Source organism: Rhamphochromis longiceps, linkage group LG10 (genome assembly GCF_057381845.1).
Source record: "Rhamphochromis longiceps isolate RC_006_pf linkage group LG10, R_longiceps_female_GT1.1, whole genome shotgun sequence".
Lineage (NCBI taxonomy): Eukaryota > Metazoa > Chordata > Actinopteri > Cichliformes > Cichlidae > Rhamphochromis > Rhamphochromis longiceps.
The window spans coordinates 2167169-2180566 of record NC_140566.1 but is presented as its reverse complement, the minus strand read 5'-3'; the positions used below and the strand labels follow the sequence as shown (position 1 = coordinate 2180566).

The 13398-nt window shown below is 43.8% G+C and overlaps 1 protein-coding gene across 1 annotated transcript in view; it reads right to left on the bottom strand.

Moving 5' to 3' along the window:
• med13a (mediator complex subunit 13a) overlaps positions 1–13398 on the bottom strand; it is a 71462-nt gene that overhangs the window by 37659 nt on the left and 20405 nt on the right. Inside the window, exon 3 of the mRNA XM_085419842.1 lies at positions 12950–13118. Coding sequence (XP_085275968.1) covers positions 12950–13118 — 169 coding nt within the window. The remainder of the gene's footprint in view (positions 1–12949; positions 13119–13398) is intronic.

Genomic DNA, 13398 nt, shown 5'->3' with positions numbered 1-13398 from the left:
CAGATTATTTACAGATGAGAAGTAAAAAAAGAGCCGCCAGGTGCTAAAAAATAAAGCTTAGACTCAAACGTTAGAACAGGCTTTTCCCCGCAGCACGCCGTGTAATAAATACTCACAAAGAAAACGGCGCCGTTACAACTTATGTCTAAAATGTATCGTTTCATGCATCGGTTAAAACACTCGACTCAGCTACACGACGCGCAGCTGTCTTATATCGGGACATGAGATTCTGGTCATATCGCACAGCCCTAGTTGAGCCCACACAACATGTGACAAAGATGAATTCAGACTGATGGCAACATGTTGGCATTCTGTCTGCATTTATATATCAGGTAGCAATTATTTACACAACTTTGACAAACTCGCACTTGGTCCAAGTCAGACTGCAACTGTTTGCACAAAGGTTGCTTCCTATTGCCTTTCAATTAGAAATTGCTGTTAACGTGCAACAAGCTCTGGGCAACCAACCTGCCAGACATGGCAGGCCATTAGCTTGCTTTGAATTAGGAGGCAACTTTGTTAACCTAAGTGTGTCCAGGGTTGGATGATTTCTCAGTTGAACCAATTTGATGCAAGTTTGCTCGGCTGACCTTATCCCAGGATGGTCGTGCGTGAGATGAACCCTCTTGTTTATAGTATTCTGAATATTTGCATTGATAGAATGCTCTATCAAGTCACCCCCATCTCTAATCATTACTGACCTTCATGCTGAAACGTAATGCTCTCAAGTCTGTACGGAATACACACGAAAAAATAAATCACAAAAATGTAAAAATCATGTGCAAACGATGCTCCTTTAAAAGCAACACTGACATCCCTGTAGGAGTCCCATCCCAACTCGATTCCAAATGAAATTATGACTTCATTCAGAAGCTTTATACTTTGCCTAAGGTTCACCAGGAATCCCCAGAGGGATCCCTTGGGGCACGCATTGTGTCTGTTACTTTGTGCTGAACCTGCCTCAAGACTCAGCTTCTCTGGGATTTCAGAATGTCATCTCCACCGCAGCGAGACACTGCTTGCACTTGGAGAGGAAAAAGAGGCCAAAAGTCAAGGCCAGCGTTGAGTACCACAAAAGACTGCGTGGCTGCAATTAAACCACCAGCTGTCAACAGCAGACAAAGCTCGAGCTAATGGACACAGAAAGAACTAAGTATCTCCTCTGGTCTGTCAAATTATTAAAGGAATTCAAGCATAATTTCAAGAATGATGTGATGAAACAGGTTGCAGTGCATCTAAAGTGCTGAGTTAAACAGCCTTTAAAACAGCGTGATGCTTGTCAGAGTATTATGTTCATTAACTAGATTTGTGGGATCCCGCTTCACATTTTTATGTCTGTCATGTTTAGAACGACTATAAAAGAAAACAGGCTGACGTAGCCTGAAAAAGCAACCTCGAGATCTTTTAATCATCTTTTCTATCCGTCTCCACCTTTCCTCCCACTTCCCTCTCTTCTGCTCTTCATCTATTAACTGGCAAATGGCTTAGGCTGCTCTCTGATCTGCTCTCCTCCTTTTACTCTCTTCACTGTCACACACAGCAGACGCTTGCTCACATGCCATTCTGATTGTCCACAGAGGCAAGGCCTGCTTCACCTCTCAAATGCAAATGGCCCTCAGCTTGGTAAGGAAACAATAAGACAATCCGGTGAGGGTTTGAAGCGTGGCCACATACCAAAGGCGGCAGGTGGGCACACTTGCCTTCGGCTGGACTGGCATGAAAATGAGGTGCTGAAGACCAGCGACCTGTGCGGCGGCACAGGTGGACCGGAGCACGGAGAGCACCTTCAGCAGGGATAGTTTGATAAGTAGCACAAACAGATGATATGATAATGACCGTCTCACTAACAAACAACTCAGTTTCTTGTATTCCTCTGTCGCCTTCACATGCATCAACACACACAGGCTGAAGCATTTTCAATTCTGCCACCTCAAGTCCAGCCTCTGGTTTTCTTGTTAGTGCCACAGTCTCCAAAGCAGGTCTCACTACCGTCTTGTTGTCACCCCTGACTCCACCCGGCCTCCACACTCTTCTTCCCCTCTCGTGTCTACTGCCTGTTGCTTCGGATGGTTGACCCCAGGTAATTAAACCTATCAACCTTCACTACCTCGACTCCATGTTATTTTGTCTTGCTCCTTCTCTGGAGAACATACCTCCGCCTCTCCGGTAGTGAGTGCTCCCTACGCTCACTCTGCCTGACCTCATCTGTCAGCCTGTCCATCACTACAAGTGCAAACAAGAAGGGGCTCAGAGTTGATCCCCGGTGGAATCCCACCCCCACCTCGAACCCATCTGTCACTCCTACCACACACCTCACCACTGTCCTCGTATATATTCTGCACCAGCCTGGCATACGTCTCTACCACGTCTCACTTCCTCAGGCAGTCCCACGGTTGCTCTCTTGGCACTGTACATCCACAAAAACAGAGTGAAACTCGTTCTGACCTCTCAAAGCAAACATCACATCTGTAGTGCTCTCTCTCAGCATGAAGCCATACTGCTGCTCAATGATCATCACCTCTCGTCTCAGCATAATTTCCTGGTGTGGATCAACAGCTTAATCCCCTGTTTTTACTACAGCTCTGCACATAAACCTTGCTACTTTCGTCTGGGTCAGCTACCTTTCTCCTCTTCCCAGCTACCCCCTCTTCTCCTTACCAATTATCTGCACTTCCTGATTCACTGTGCTCCTTTCATTTTCTACATTCATCAACTCTTCAAAAAGCTCCTTCCACCATCTGAGCACATTCCCTTCCCTCGTTAGCACATCCTTAATCACCCCAGCCTGCTGCACATCCTTTCCAGCTCGATCTCTCTGCCTGGGTAATTGATACAAGTCCTTTGTTCCTTCCTTAGTGTCTCACATACAACACAATTAGCCTTGCCTTTTGCCACTTTTCTATTTGCACAACACCCAGAGTCCAAGTACACCTGTTTACCTTTGTCATTGCCATCATCTTTATCCAAGGTTCCCAGAAATCAATGAAACCATTCACTGCCTGAGCTACATTAAGTTCATGTGAACTGCACTTTGGTGGTATCACTGTTATAACTTTCTTTCTTGCTTTTCATATTTGTTTCTGTTTATAAGACATCCTTTTGTTGGATAAAACCATATAATAAAGCATTTTATTATTGTTATTAATCCAGTTTTAATTGGGAGAGTGTAAAACAAGGTTTAGAGAATGCCAAAAAGTCTTCTGGGAACTGTTGTATTGTTTGAGCATAGGAATGACACACCGACGCACAGAGTTAGAAAGGTAATATGAAACTTGACCTGTGCAGAATCAGAAGTCGATTGTAAGCCACGGAGCATGAAGTAGAGCAGGGCGATATGGCCAAAAATATTTATCACGATATATATTTGAAAATTTGCGATAACGATATAACTGACGATATAATTGATGCGAGACAAAATACAACTCCACAACATTACTAGCGCAAAAAAGACAACCTATCATTTATTTTCACTTAAACAAGAAGCTGGTTTTTATGTACATTAAAGCTTTATAAAAACGTAACAGTGCAAATGCAAATTCCTTGCTGAAAGTTTAACCAAAAGGCATTTCCAGTAGAAATGTGCTGACATATCCTGAGCATAACCATGTATAATATTCACTGAAGTTAAAAAGAGGTGCTTTGCAACATTAAACTGCAGTGTGCAGTACGTATTTTTCGGACCATAAGGTGCACAGGATTATAAGGCACATTAAGCAAAACAAAGCAGTCAGATAAATCAAACTTTATTCAACTCATTCTTCTTGCTTCCTCCACTTCTGTACCATTGATTCATTAATGCTGTATTCTATCACAGCTGCTCTATTCCCATGTTGTTGCAGTATATTAATGACTAACCTCGTATTGTGGATGGATTATCTCAGTTGTTCTCCTGACTGAAGTTTGGTCCTTTTACAGCATCCTGCCATGCGATTGCATTTGTCTCTAACCATGAGGAACCTTAACGTTAACTTTTATAAGTGGAAAAGTGTTAGTGTTCGTCCTCCAGCTTCACTGTTTATGTTATGCTAACATAGCTGTGTCGCTAGCGGTCACGTAGCACATCATTATATACCAGCTAGCCCAACTTCAGTAACCCTACAAACGTCACTGCTGTTTAGTTTTCTGTCTTCATTTATGTTGGAAGTGATAGCAGAGCTGTACGTTTGATTTTTTTTCAGAAATCTCTCAGTCAGAACATGCTATATCATGCTTAGGTAACTAGCGAAACTAGCGAGCTAACTTCCGCTAGCTTCCTGCTAGCTTCTAACTCCGTTAAATGTAATGCATTTTGTTTTCATGGATGCCTGGAAGTTAAACTTCATAGTTACACCTGGTAAAGCAGCAATGCTGATCGTTTTATTAAAGATGAAAGAATTTAGACAGTTTTTAACTCTTAGTGATGCTGCAGTGTTCGTTTGACCAGAAGCATACGGAGTTTAGGACCCAGATTACTCCCAGATTTAAGAGCATCTTAGTCCGACAAATATGACAATAACGACGGCCGCTTGCATGTTCTGCAAAAAAATGTGCTTTGTCGTGTATCTGACGGACAAACACCAAACCAGTTCCACATCACTGAAGTTGCACCATTTTTACAAACCAATTCTGGTTCATCTGTTTCACTCAACAATCGGCCATGTACGTATGAAAACAAAGGCACTGCGCATGCGCGTTTTACTCATATTCTATCGCGATATTTCATTTTCCTATCATTGCCTAACATTATACCGGTATTACCGTGAACGGTATAATATGGCCCAGCCCTAGCATGAAGTGACAAGAAGAGTTTGGGGGGAGGAAGTTGTGAAAAGACAGAAGAGAGAAAAAGGAAGGTTACAGTCGAGCTGTGACATTCCACAGATGTTTGTCGAGCTCGTCCGGCTGCTCCGCTCTAAGACGTGGGCTTCCGTTTAGCTGCTGTACACTTCCTCAGCACAACAACCAGTGCGCCTTCCTCAGGGGAAAACAAAGGCCCTTTCACTTCTGGTCATTTTGCTTTACTGTAAACATCAGTCACCTCTGGGCTGTCCAATACATGGTTATCTGCCATTGTAACAGCTTGTTATTACAATCTGGGGCATGTAAACATGTTTTGACTGGTCATGTGCTGCAGCAGTGACAAGACATGCTGGCATAGGCACAGATTCTGGCACAACATTAATAAACAATGATTCTGGAGCTGGCAGCAATCACACACGGAGTCTTTTATGTCACCGCTCAGTCACAACTGTTTATCCATGTTCATGCTAAGAAAGTGTGGTTAGTTGTGAAAGGCGTTTCTCTTACAAAGAACAAAACAGTCTGTTTTCCTTAACAGTGTTACTGTTTAGTTTGCATGCCTGTTACTAGGACATACACAGAAAGGCGGTGCAAATCTGACTTTAATGTAAAATGCCACGGTTGCCTTTGGCTTGAGAAATGAAACAGAAGATTTTCATTTGTGTCATTTTGCTCAGCAGGGCAAGGCCAAGAAGAAAAAGGATTAAAGCGGTAAACAGCAGTGAATTTGAGGACATTTCCAGGGTGATATAATCTTCCCTACTGTCTAGCCACCTGACCACTGGGAAAAACAACACTGCTGTCTACTGCCAAGTAACATAAACACAAAAACACACAAGGCCCAGAGACACACACCAGCTCTAGCTGGTGTACACAGGAGGCTCAGAGCTGGGGAAAACACCAAACTAAAAATCTTAAGGCCAGCACTTTCACACATGCAGAGCTCTATTACGCTGAATTGATTTCCCTCTGCCACGAACGGAGACGGGGGCTGAGTCTCTTTATACGCGTCAGATTAAACTTGGAAGGGAAGGAAAAATGGATGGAGATAGAACGACAAGTCCATAAAAAGAGGAGAAATCCGATCCTCTGCAAGTGTATCACAACCGCACACGGATACTGCCGTAGCTGACTAAAGATAATACTGACATAACCCTGACAGCAAGTCGGGTTCTAGCTGCCTCCCCATTTAGCATGTAACACACACACACAAACGCGCGCGCGCACACACACACACACAATCAGCTAAAAGCCATTTTCTCAATGTGAGCCAGACATTACGCACATTACCACATTTACATCATCCCTTTGCAACTGTAGCACAACTGTGACGGTGCACATGTTCATGTCAAAGAGGAGCTCGTGTCACAGCTGTGTGATACCAATCTGTTGAAATATTCTGTCTGTTCAAAGCATGCTACACTCATAAACTAAAGGATGAGACAAAAGGATAAAACAGCGTATACCTGTCGGGGGGGGGGGGGGGGACATTTACTATGCTAGTATGTAATGACAAAATAATTTTAAGCCTGTTTAAAAGTGTGCTGGGTCATTAGATCATTATGACACAAGTAAGCGAGTTGTGCAGTTGTAATAATAAAGATTCATTACTCGGAGCTAAGGGCAATTAGTCAGCATTATCCCGGATTAAAGCTGGGCTTCTGCAGTGAACCCACAATGACAAGGCCCGCTTTGTCCCTTTTCTTTCTAATAAGCTGATATGCTTTTTGAAAAGCATGTAACACTTTTACCATCTATAAGACACTATATGCAAATGTAAATGAATGCCATGACCAAATTTACAGGTTTCATGAAACAAAGAAAGGTTAACAGAAAGGCAGAATCTCTTTCATTAACAGAACAATTTAATTAGCGTGTTATCAGAACAAATATCAGAAGCCTGCAAGTATGAGGCCCAAGACTTTACTAGCAGGTTAAAAGCTCAAGCTGCACATGTGGTGAAAAGGTTTTAGCCATTAATTAAAACCTTCAAGCAAAAGGAAGAACAAGGACTCTTGCAACAGACGCTATGGCCCTGAAAGAGCCCCAGTTTCAAAATCACGGAGTCAGCTCGGGATTACATAAAGAAATAAAAAGATACTGGGGGTAAAATAAACCCACACAAGAGCTGTGGCAACTCCGTGATGCTTGGAGCAGCGTGCTTGGCGAGTACTGCTGCAGATTACTTCTTTTTTTTTTTTATCATAATAGCCCAGATAAGATGGCGTTTACCTAAAACCAAACATCTGGTTTGTCATTATTTTGACAACATGTGTGTGTAATTGGCAATGTAATCTATGGAAGGGATTACACATCTGGCAATCCATAAATCTGCCTCCATCTTTTCTGGACATTTTAGGGTTAGGTCAGGCTGTGACGCAGCCGCACAGGAGTCTGCAGTGATGAGGTGAAATGCCCCCGACCATAAGATATTATCTTTAAATGTGACCATCTGCCAGAACGTTGGGATTAAAGACAGTAGCACACAAATCACAGAAAAGAGCAGAGCAGATGAGGGGACGTGACGCCTGACGGATTAACTATGACGACTTCTTTGAGACCTTTGCTTGTACTGCACCATAGCCCCTGGTCACATAGGAAGATGAGAGGAATGGAAGGAATGCGGGTCACCGGCTGCTGAGGAAATGAGAGGGTGACTTCGAGGTAGTGGGGGGAAACCTAAGAACGCATCGTTCACTATGACCAAGGAACTCTGGTCATGCTGCTGCACTTGAATTCCACTGCTGACTTCTAAAATGTGTTTTCTCAGTGGTACAGTACAAACAGAGACTGGTCAGTTCTGGTTGGCACTAAACAGTGGAAACTGCTCCGATATTCAAAATTGTAACCAATTTACAGTAGTGAGGTAACGAGTTCTGCAACACAGCTGACAGGTTTGATGTCGGTATGTAGTTAAGCTTAGGTGACAGCTACAGATTATAGAGTCTTACTAAGATGAGGGTGCAAGGACTTTAAAAATGTAACACTAATGTAACGCCAAGGGAAATGAATCATTAATATTGTATCACTGGGCAGCAATTAAGCAAACAAACCATACCAATGAAAGCTATCGGTATTTTCCTTTAAGAGCCATATTTATCTTCTGGACAGGATCTCTCCAGCAACATGATATATCCAGAGCACCGGGTCACATGGTCCCTCAGCCCAGTCTCCCTGGAGTTCCTGTTGCTGCAGAGAGAGACTGATGAAGTGTGGGCAAGATCAGGGGGTAGGCAGTCGAGTGCTGGGGGCAGGGTACCGAGCAGAGGTGCTGAATTCTCCTGCATGTCTATATCTGTGCGACTGCACTACGTGCGTTTTCCTCGCTGACTGCGGGTTCTATGTCCAGCCACTTGCGTGCCAACACCGAGACTGCCCTCGATGTGGACTGGCTCGCATACTGATTGTTGACGAACATGTTTGTGTGTTTGTGTTGTGCTGGGAGCAGGGAGGGGATAAATTTAGCACTTTAGCCCCAGACTGGAGGCAGTGGCCCTTTATCCTGCACTGTCCTACTTAACAGAGTGCTGCTCTCTGCTTCCGCCTGCCACAGCGAACCAGGACTCGCGCATTCACCTCCCAACATCGGGCCAAAACAATAGCGGAAGAATGTGCTCATCCACATAAGCCACAGTCATGCAGAAAAGTGCAGACAGTTGCATGTGTGGGAGACATGTTTGTTAGTGTGTGTGTCTCTTGTAATACGAGCTGCTGCAGACTGGCCTCATTTCATAACAGCTTGACTTGTTAACGATGCTTTCAACAATAACAACAACTGCATGCACAACAAAAATACACACATTTTAAATACAGTGGAGTGGTAATCTAACACTGATTGCAGCGCAGCTGGAGTACATTGTCGATGCTGTAAATGCCGCTTCAAGTACACGGCACACGCCATGCAGATAAAGAAATAATATCCCTTTTGTCCTGATCAAATTGAAACCTCAAAGCAGGCTGGATTTAATGTTGCTCTGAATTTCAGTGGCACAGCCAATTAGGAGCAAGTCGACGAGTTAGTCTGCCTTAAGCTGACCAATTGAGCACGAGCATCCCGCTTCACCTTGGAAACACTCGATCCCAGGGTGCATTTCCCTGCTGCCATGACAACCAAGAGGAGCTCTCCCTTGCTTGTTCCTTCGCTCCCCGCCTCCCTCCCCCCTCTCTGTCTTTCTTGGAGCCAGTGTACCTCGCAGTAGAAGGTTCACAGAAGCTACACAACTTGGAGCCGCCTTTTCACCAAACAAAGAGAATTACCGTCAGCTGGATCGACTCATGCTGCTGCAGCTCACGTTTTAAACAAAAGGGATTTAACTGATCAGCGTGCAGCCATTTATTTATCAAATGGAAACGAGTCTGTCATCTAATAAAAGATAACTAGAGGAGCAACTTTTTGCAGTTTTTTATTTTAATTATTATTATTTTTAGATTGAGAAAAACTGTTTGCCACATACATCATGCTATAATGAGAAGCGAAGAGGAGGAGGAGGGGCAGGGATGATGTAAGCTTTTCAACACGGGCGTGCTGAGGTCTGGGGTTGAGGTTATGAACAGTGTCAGCTGGCCCCAGCCTCCACCAACTGGAGACTTTGGATGCTGCACAGGAGCCGCCTGCTGATCAGAGGGATGACCGGCGTTTCCCATCTGCAGATCTGATTTTTAGCTATACACCCAGCAAGCTGTTTCAGTATTTATTAGTTCCAGCTTTTGAACATCTTTTTCCAATGTTGGAAGTTTGGACTGCTGACCAATTCAAAAGTATGCCCCAGCAGTACACTCATGTACACTACACTGTATATTGCATTAAATATCCACTGTGACTTATACTTATCGTCCTATGTATGTACAGAAAATAATGTGCCTATCACAATTTCATATTTCCCCAGATGAGAACCACTTCTCAAAGAGCCTACACACAACTGATCTACCAGCCCATCATACAACAGCAATAAACAACCAGTCGGTCTGCATCTTATAGATTTAACGTCAAAGTAAACAAACATTTTCTGCTATAAAGCATTGTTTGAACTACAGGTGCATAAAACACAGAAGCAAAACTAATGAGAGGCATAAAAGTGATACAAAGCACACACGTGCATTTTCCTCCAAAACTGGGAAAAAATACTGAAAAGAGGCAACATGATAACAATTCCATGGAAGTACTTTGGCCCTGTTGAACACAGATTAATACAGTGTGTAAATACACCGTGGCTCAGTGCCAACCAGGGAACAACAAAGCAAACAAAAAGCAGTGAGAAGTTAACAGGTGAACATCCAGCAATAGTATATGTAAACCTTTGCACTGCTCTGTGGTCCAGCTATACCAGACTGGGCTCTCTGCAGCAGACACTTGTATCCAGAACAACATACTGCTGGAATAACGCATCAGCACTCACGAAGGGGCAAAATCAATCAAGCCTGTTTGGATTTAAGCGAGGATTCAACTGCAGTCAGATCACATCTGAAAACAGTTACGAGTAAATGTAGAAATGCACACAGTGAGAATTTACAATATATTCTCATTGATTTTCTTTTAATTCCATGACTGTTTAAGTCAGTTTTTATATTCATTATTCCTGGAATAATGAATATAAAAATGTGCTCTTGCATGCTTCTGCATAGGTGACAGATCAGGAAAGACATAAGCGAGCGAGGTGATCATATAACCTCATTGACTGAGGTAATATAATAACGATATATGTAGTAATAGTCTAAACACTTGGTTTTGTCATGTTGTGATGGAATTCAAATTCTCACCTTCCAATCTCACTAAAGTCAGTTTGAATTGTGAGGAGGGGCAAACAGGATAGGACAGCCCCCATAATCAACCTGGAGTGATTTTTCTTTTTTAAAAAAGACCAACAGCCATTCAAGAAGCGCTCAGTCTACATGTTGATCACAGAGTCACTCACTAAACTGGGGGTGCCAGCATGCTACGACGACACAAGCAGGCCACTGTGAAGGTTTTATGACTGATACAGTAAGAACAAACCTGGCACTATAACTGCAGGACACTGATGTCGTGGACTCAGTCTAGAAACCTCAAATCTACTTTATGTTACACCGCTTCAATGAGGAGATCTCTAAAACTACTGTTCTCCTAATTCATCTCTCCAAATGAAAGATAAGACAATGAGTATCTCCTGGACACAGCGTCTCTGATTATAGTAATCAGCTACAAAGACCATGCACACCTGCAGTTTTCTTACCACGTCCTGATTCTCATATTTTAGCTTTTGCTTGTCGATTAGTGTTTTAGAAGAAAAAGTCACACTAAATTAAATCACTGAAAGGAGAGCAAGGTGCTTATGTTGGCAAACATCGACTGTGTCAAGTAATCCAACTACATGGTGTTACAATAGTTGGGGTGGGGGGCATCCGGGAGTTAAACATTGTACAGTTAAGTAGAGTTTTCACAAGACAATGAGAGTGGGAATTCCCTCCGACTCCACTCACTCCCAGTGGACTCAACCAGTCATCGACAAGGATGTTGGATATGCGCACTGACATAAGTCATAACGAGTCATGCTGCACACCACGATCAGGTCTCCCGAGGGGTAAACACTCAGTTCTCTATCACAGTACTGATAGGGCAAGCTTCAATATTGCCATGGAGACAAGAGGCAAAGAAGGATAAGACAGTCAGACTCTGCTCTGTGTTCAACATTACTAGAGCCATTTATGAATAACTAACAGTACAGCATTACATTAAAAGCGGTTCGGGACACGGCAGTGACACTAGCCCGGTTACTTTGCTGTCACCCTTTTGTGGCGCTGTGTTTTTTGAAATCCCAGCACGGCTGGGGCACTGCAGATCACACCAAAGGAGAGGAGGAAAAGAAAATCTTTGACGACAACTGAGATTCAGGGTAGTTGCACCACTATTTATAACCTGCCCAGTCTGCTCCGTGACAGCAGAGGGGGATGGAGGGAAGGGGAGAGAAAGAGAGGGAGGCAAAGCCAGACGCACAGACAGGGTGGCCTGTGAATTCCAGAGCAGAGGAAAAGACCATTGTGTTTTTTTCCCCTTGACCGGGGCCCTCTGCAATCAGCGTACTGGGTAAAGAGGCGATAGAGCTAAAAACAGGGCATGTGTACAGCTCAAGAGAGAAGCTACTTGATCTTCAGTACCATCTTGTCTATTATTATAACAGTGTTTAAATGAAGCTACCACACAAGAGTAACTGTCTACAGATGTAGGAGAGTGAAACAGTAGACGTATTCGTACGCGACAGTGAGGCAGTGATAACAACAAGCTGGCAGCAGATACAGTTTACACAATTTCTAACCTGGACGCTGCAAATGTCTCGCAAACACAAACAAACGTGGCTGTGCCTACACAAGATCAAATAGCTGGACTGCCCCGTGATCAGCTGTCTGGAAAATCTGACCAAAAGCACCATGCCAACTCCAAATGGTTTAATCTTAGTCAGCACCTAACATTACAAATGCAGTTTTTAAAAGCATTATCTACAAAGACCTCCAATGGAGCTTTCAGCCAGTGGCTGTGTGTTCAGTGTGAAGACAAAGTGAGGAGGGTAGCTGGTGGGGAAGAACTGCTATGGTCATTTTGTCCTCACTAGCCGTGTCTCTGTCTGTTATCAATGAACTCTGACACAGACGGCAAGAAACCCAGCTCAGCAGATAGCAACGAGGAGGTGGAGGACACCTCAGCTACACAACACACACACACACACACACACACACACACACACACACACACACAGAGTGAGAGGAGAGAAAGGAAACAGACTGTGCTGGCACAAGGGTACCTCCTCCCCTCCCCAGCAAAAATGCACCCAGTCCTGAGGTCAGTCCAGGCTTCAAAACATCAACAAACACATATGAAGCCAGATCCTTTGTTTGCTCGGGCTCCAGCAAAAGGGCCAAACATGAAAGACAGCCCAAACACAATGTTTACTGAGAGGATCTGCAGCAAAAACACAACAGGAAATCCCTGGTACGATCCATACTATCCGATACCTGCTCCTCCCCACAGCCAGCACACGAATGCATGTATTCATGCCAAGTGAACAGTGGGAACACAACCACTAACGTCAGGGCTCATCCCACTCAGCTGCACCCAAACACATCACAGCCTCACTCAAAACAGCAATGTTATAAAATAAAAAGAGGAGGATAAGGCCAAGAACAAGCAGTGCCAGCTTACCTCTTGTTGATGGGCTTCTCATCTTTCTCGTAGGGTTTGACAAACCACTTGCCGATGCGAACAAAGCTGCGATTCATGAGGCAGCGCTCCAACAAGTTGTGGATGGCTTTGAATAGCAGAGTGCGACACTCGTAGGAAGGGCCATTCTCCCAAAGCCCATCGTCCTCGGCTGGTAAAGAAAACAGAAAAGAGCTATCAGAAAGGTGAAGATTTGAGTGCTTTTGTACCATTTTTATAGAGAAAACAGTAAGAACTCTGCAGGGCAAATAATCAATCATGTCAATCACGAGAGCACAGAGTGTGTCGCTGCTGTGCTGAGGAGAAGCAGCCTCACACTTGATCAGATGGCTCTGTCACTAATAAGGATATTTATCAGTGTTTACAACATTACATATGGCAACGCCAACTGTCATAACTAAACATATCGTCACATCACACCCAACACCGAG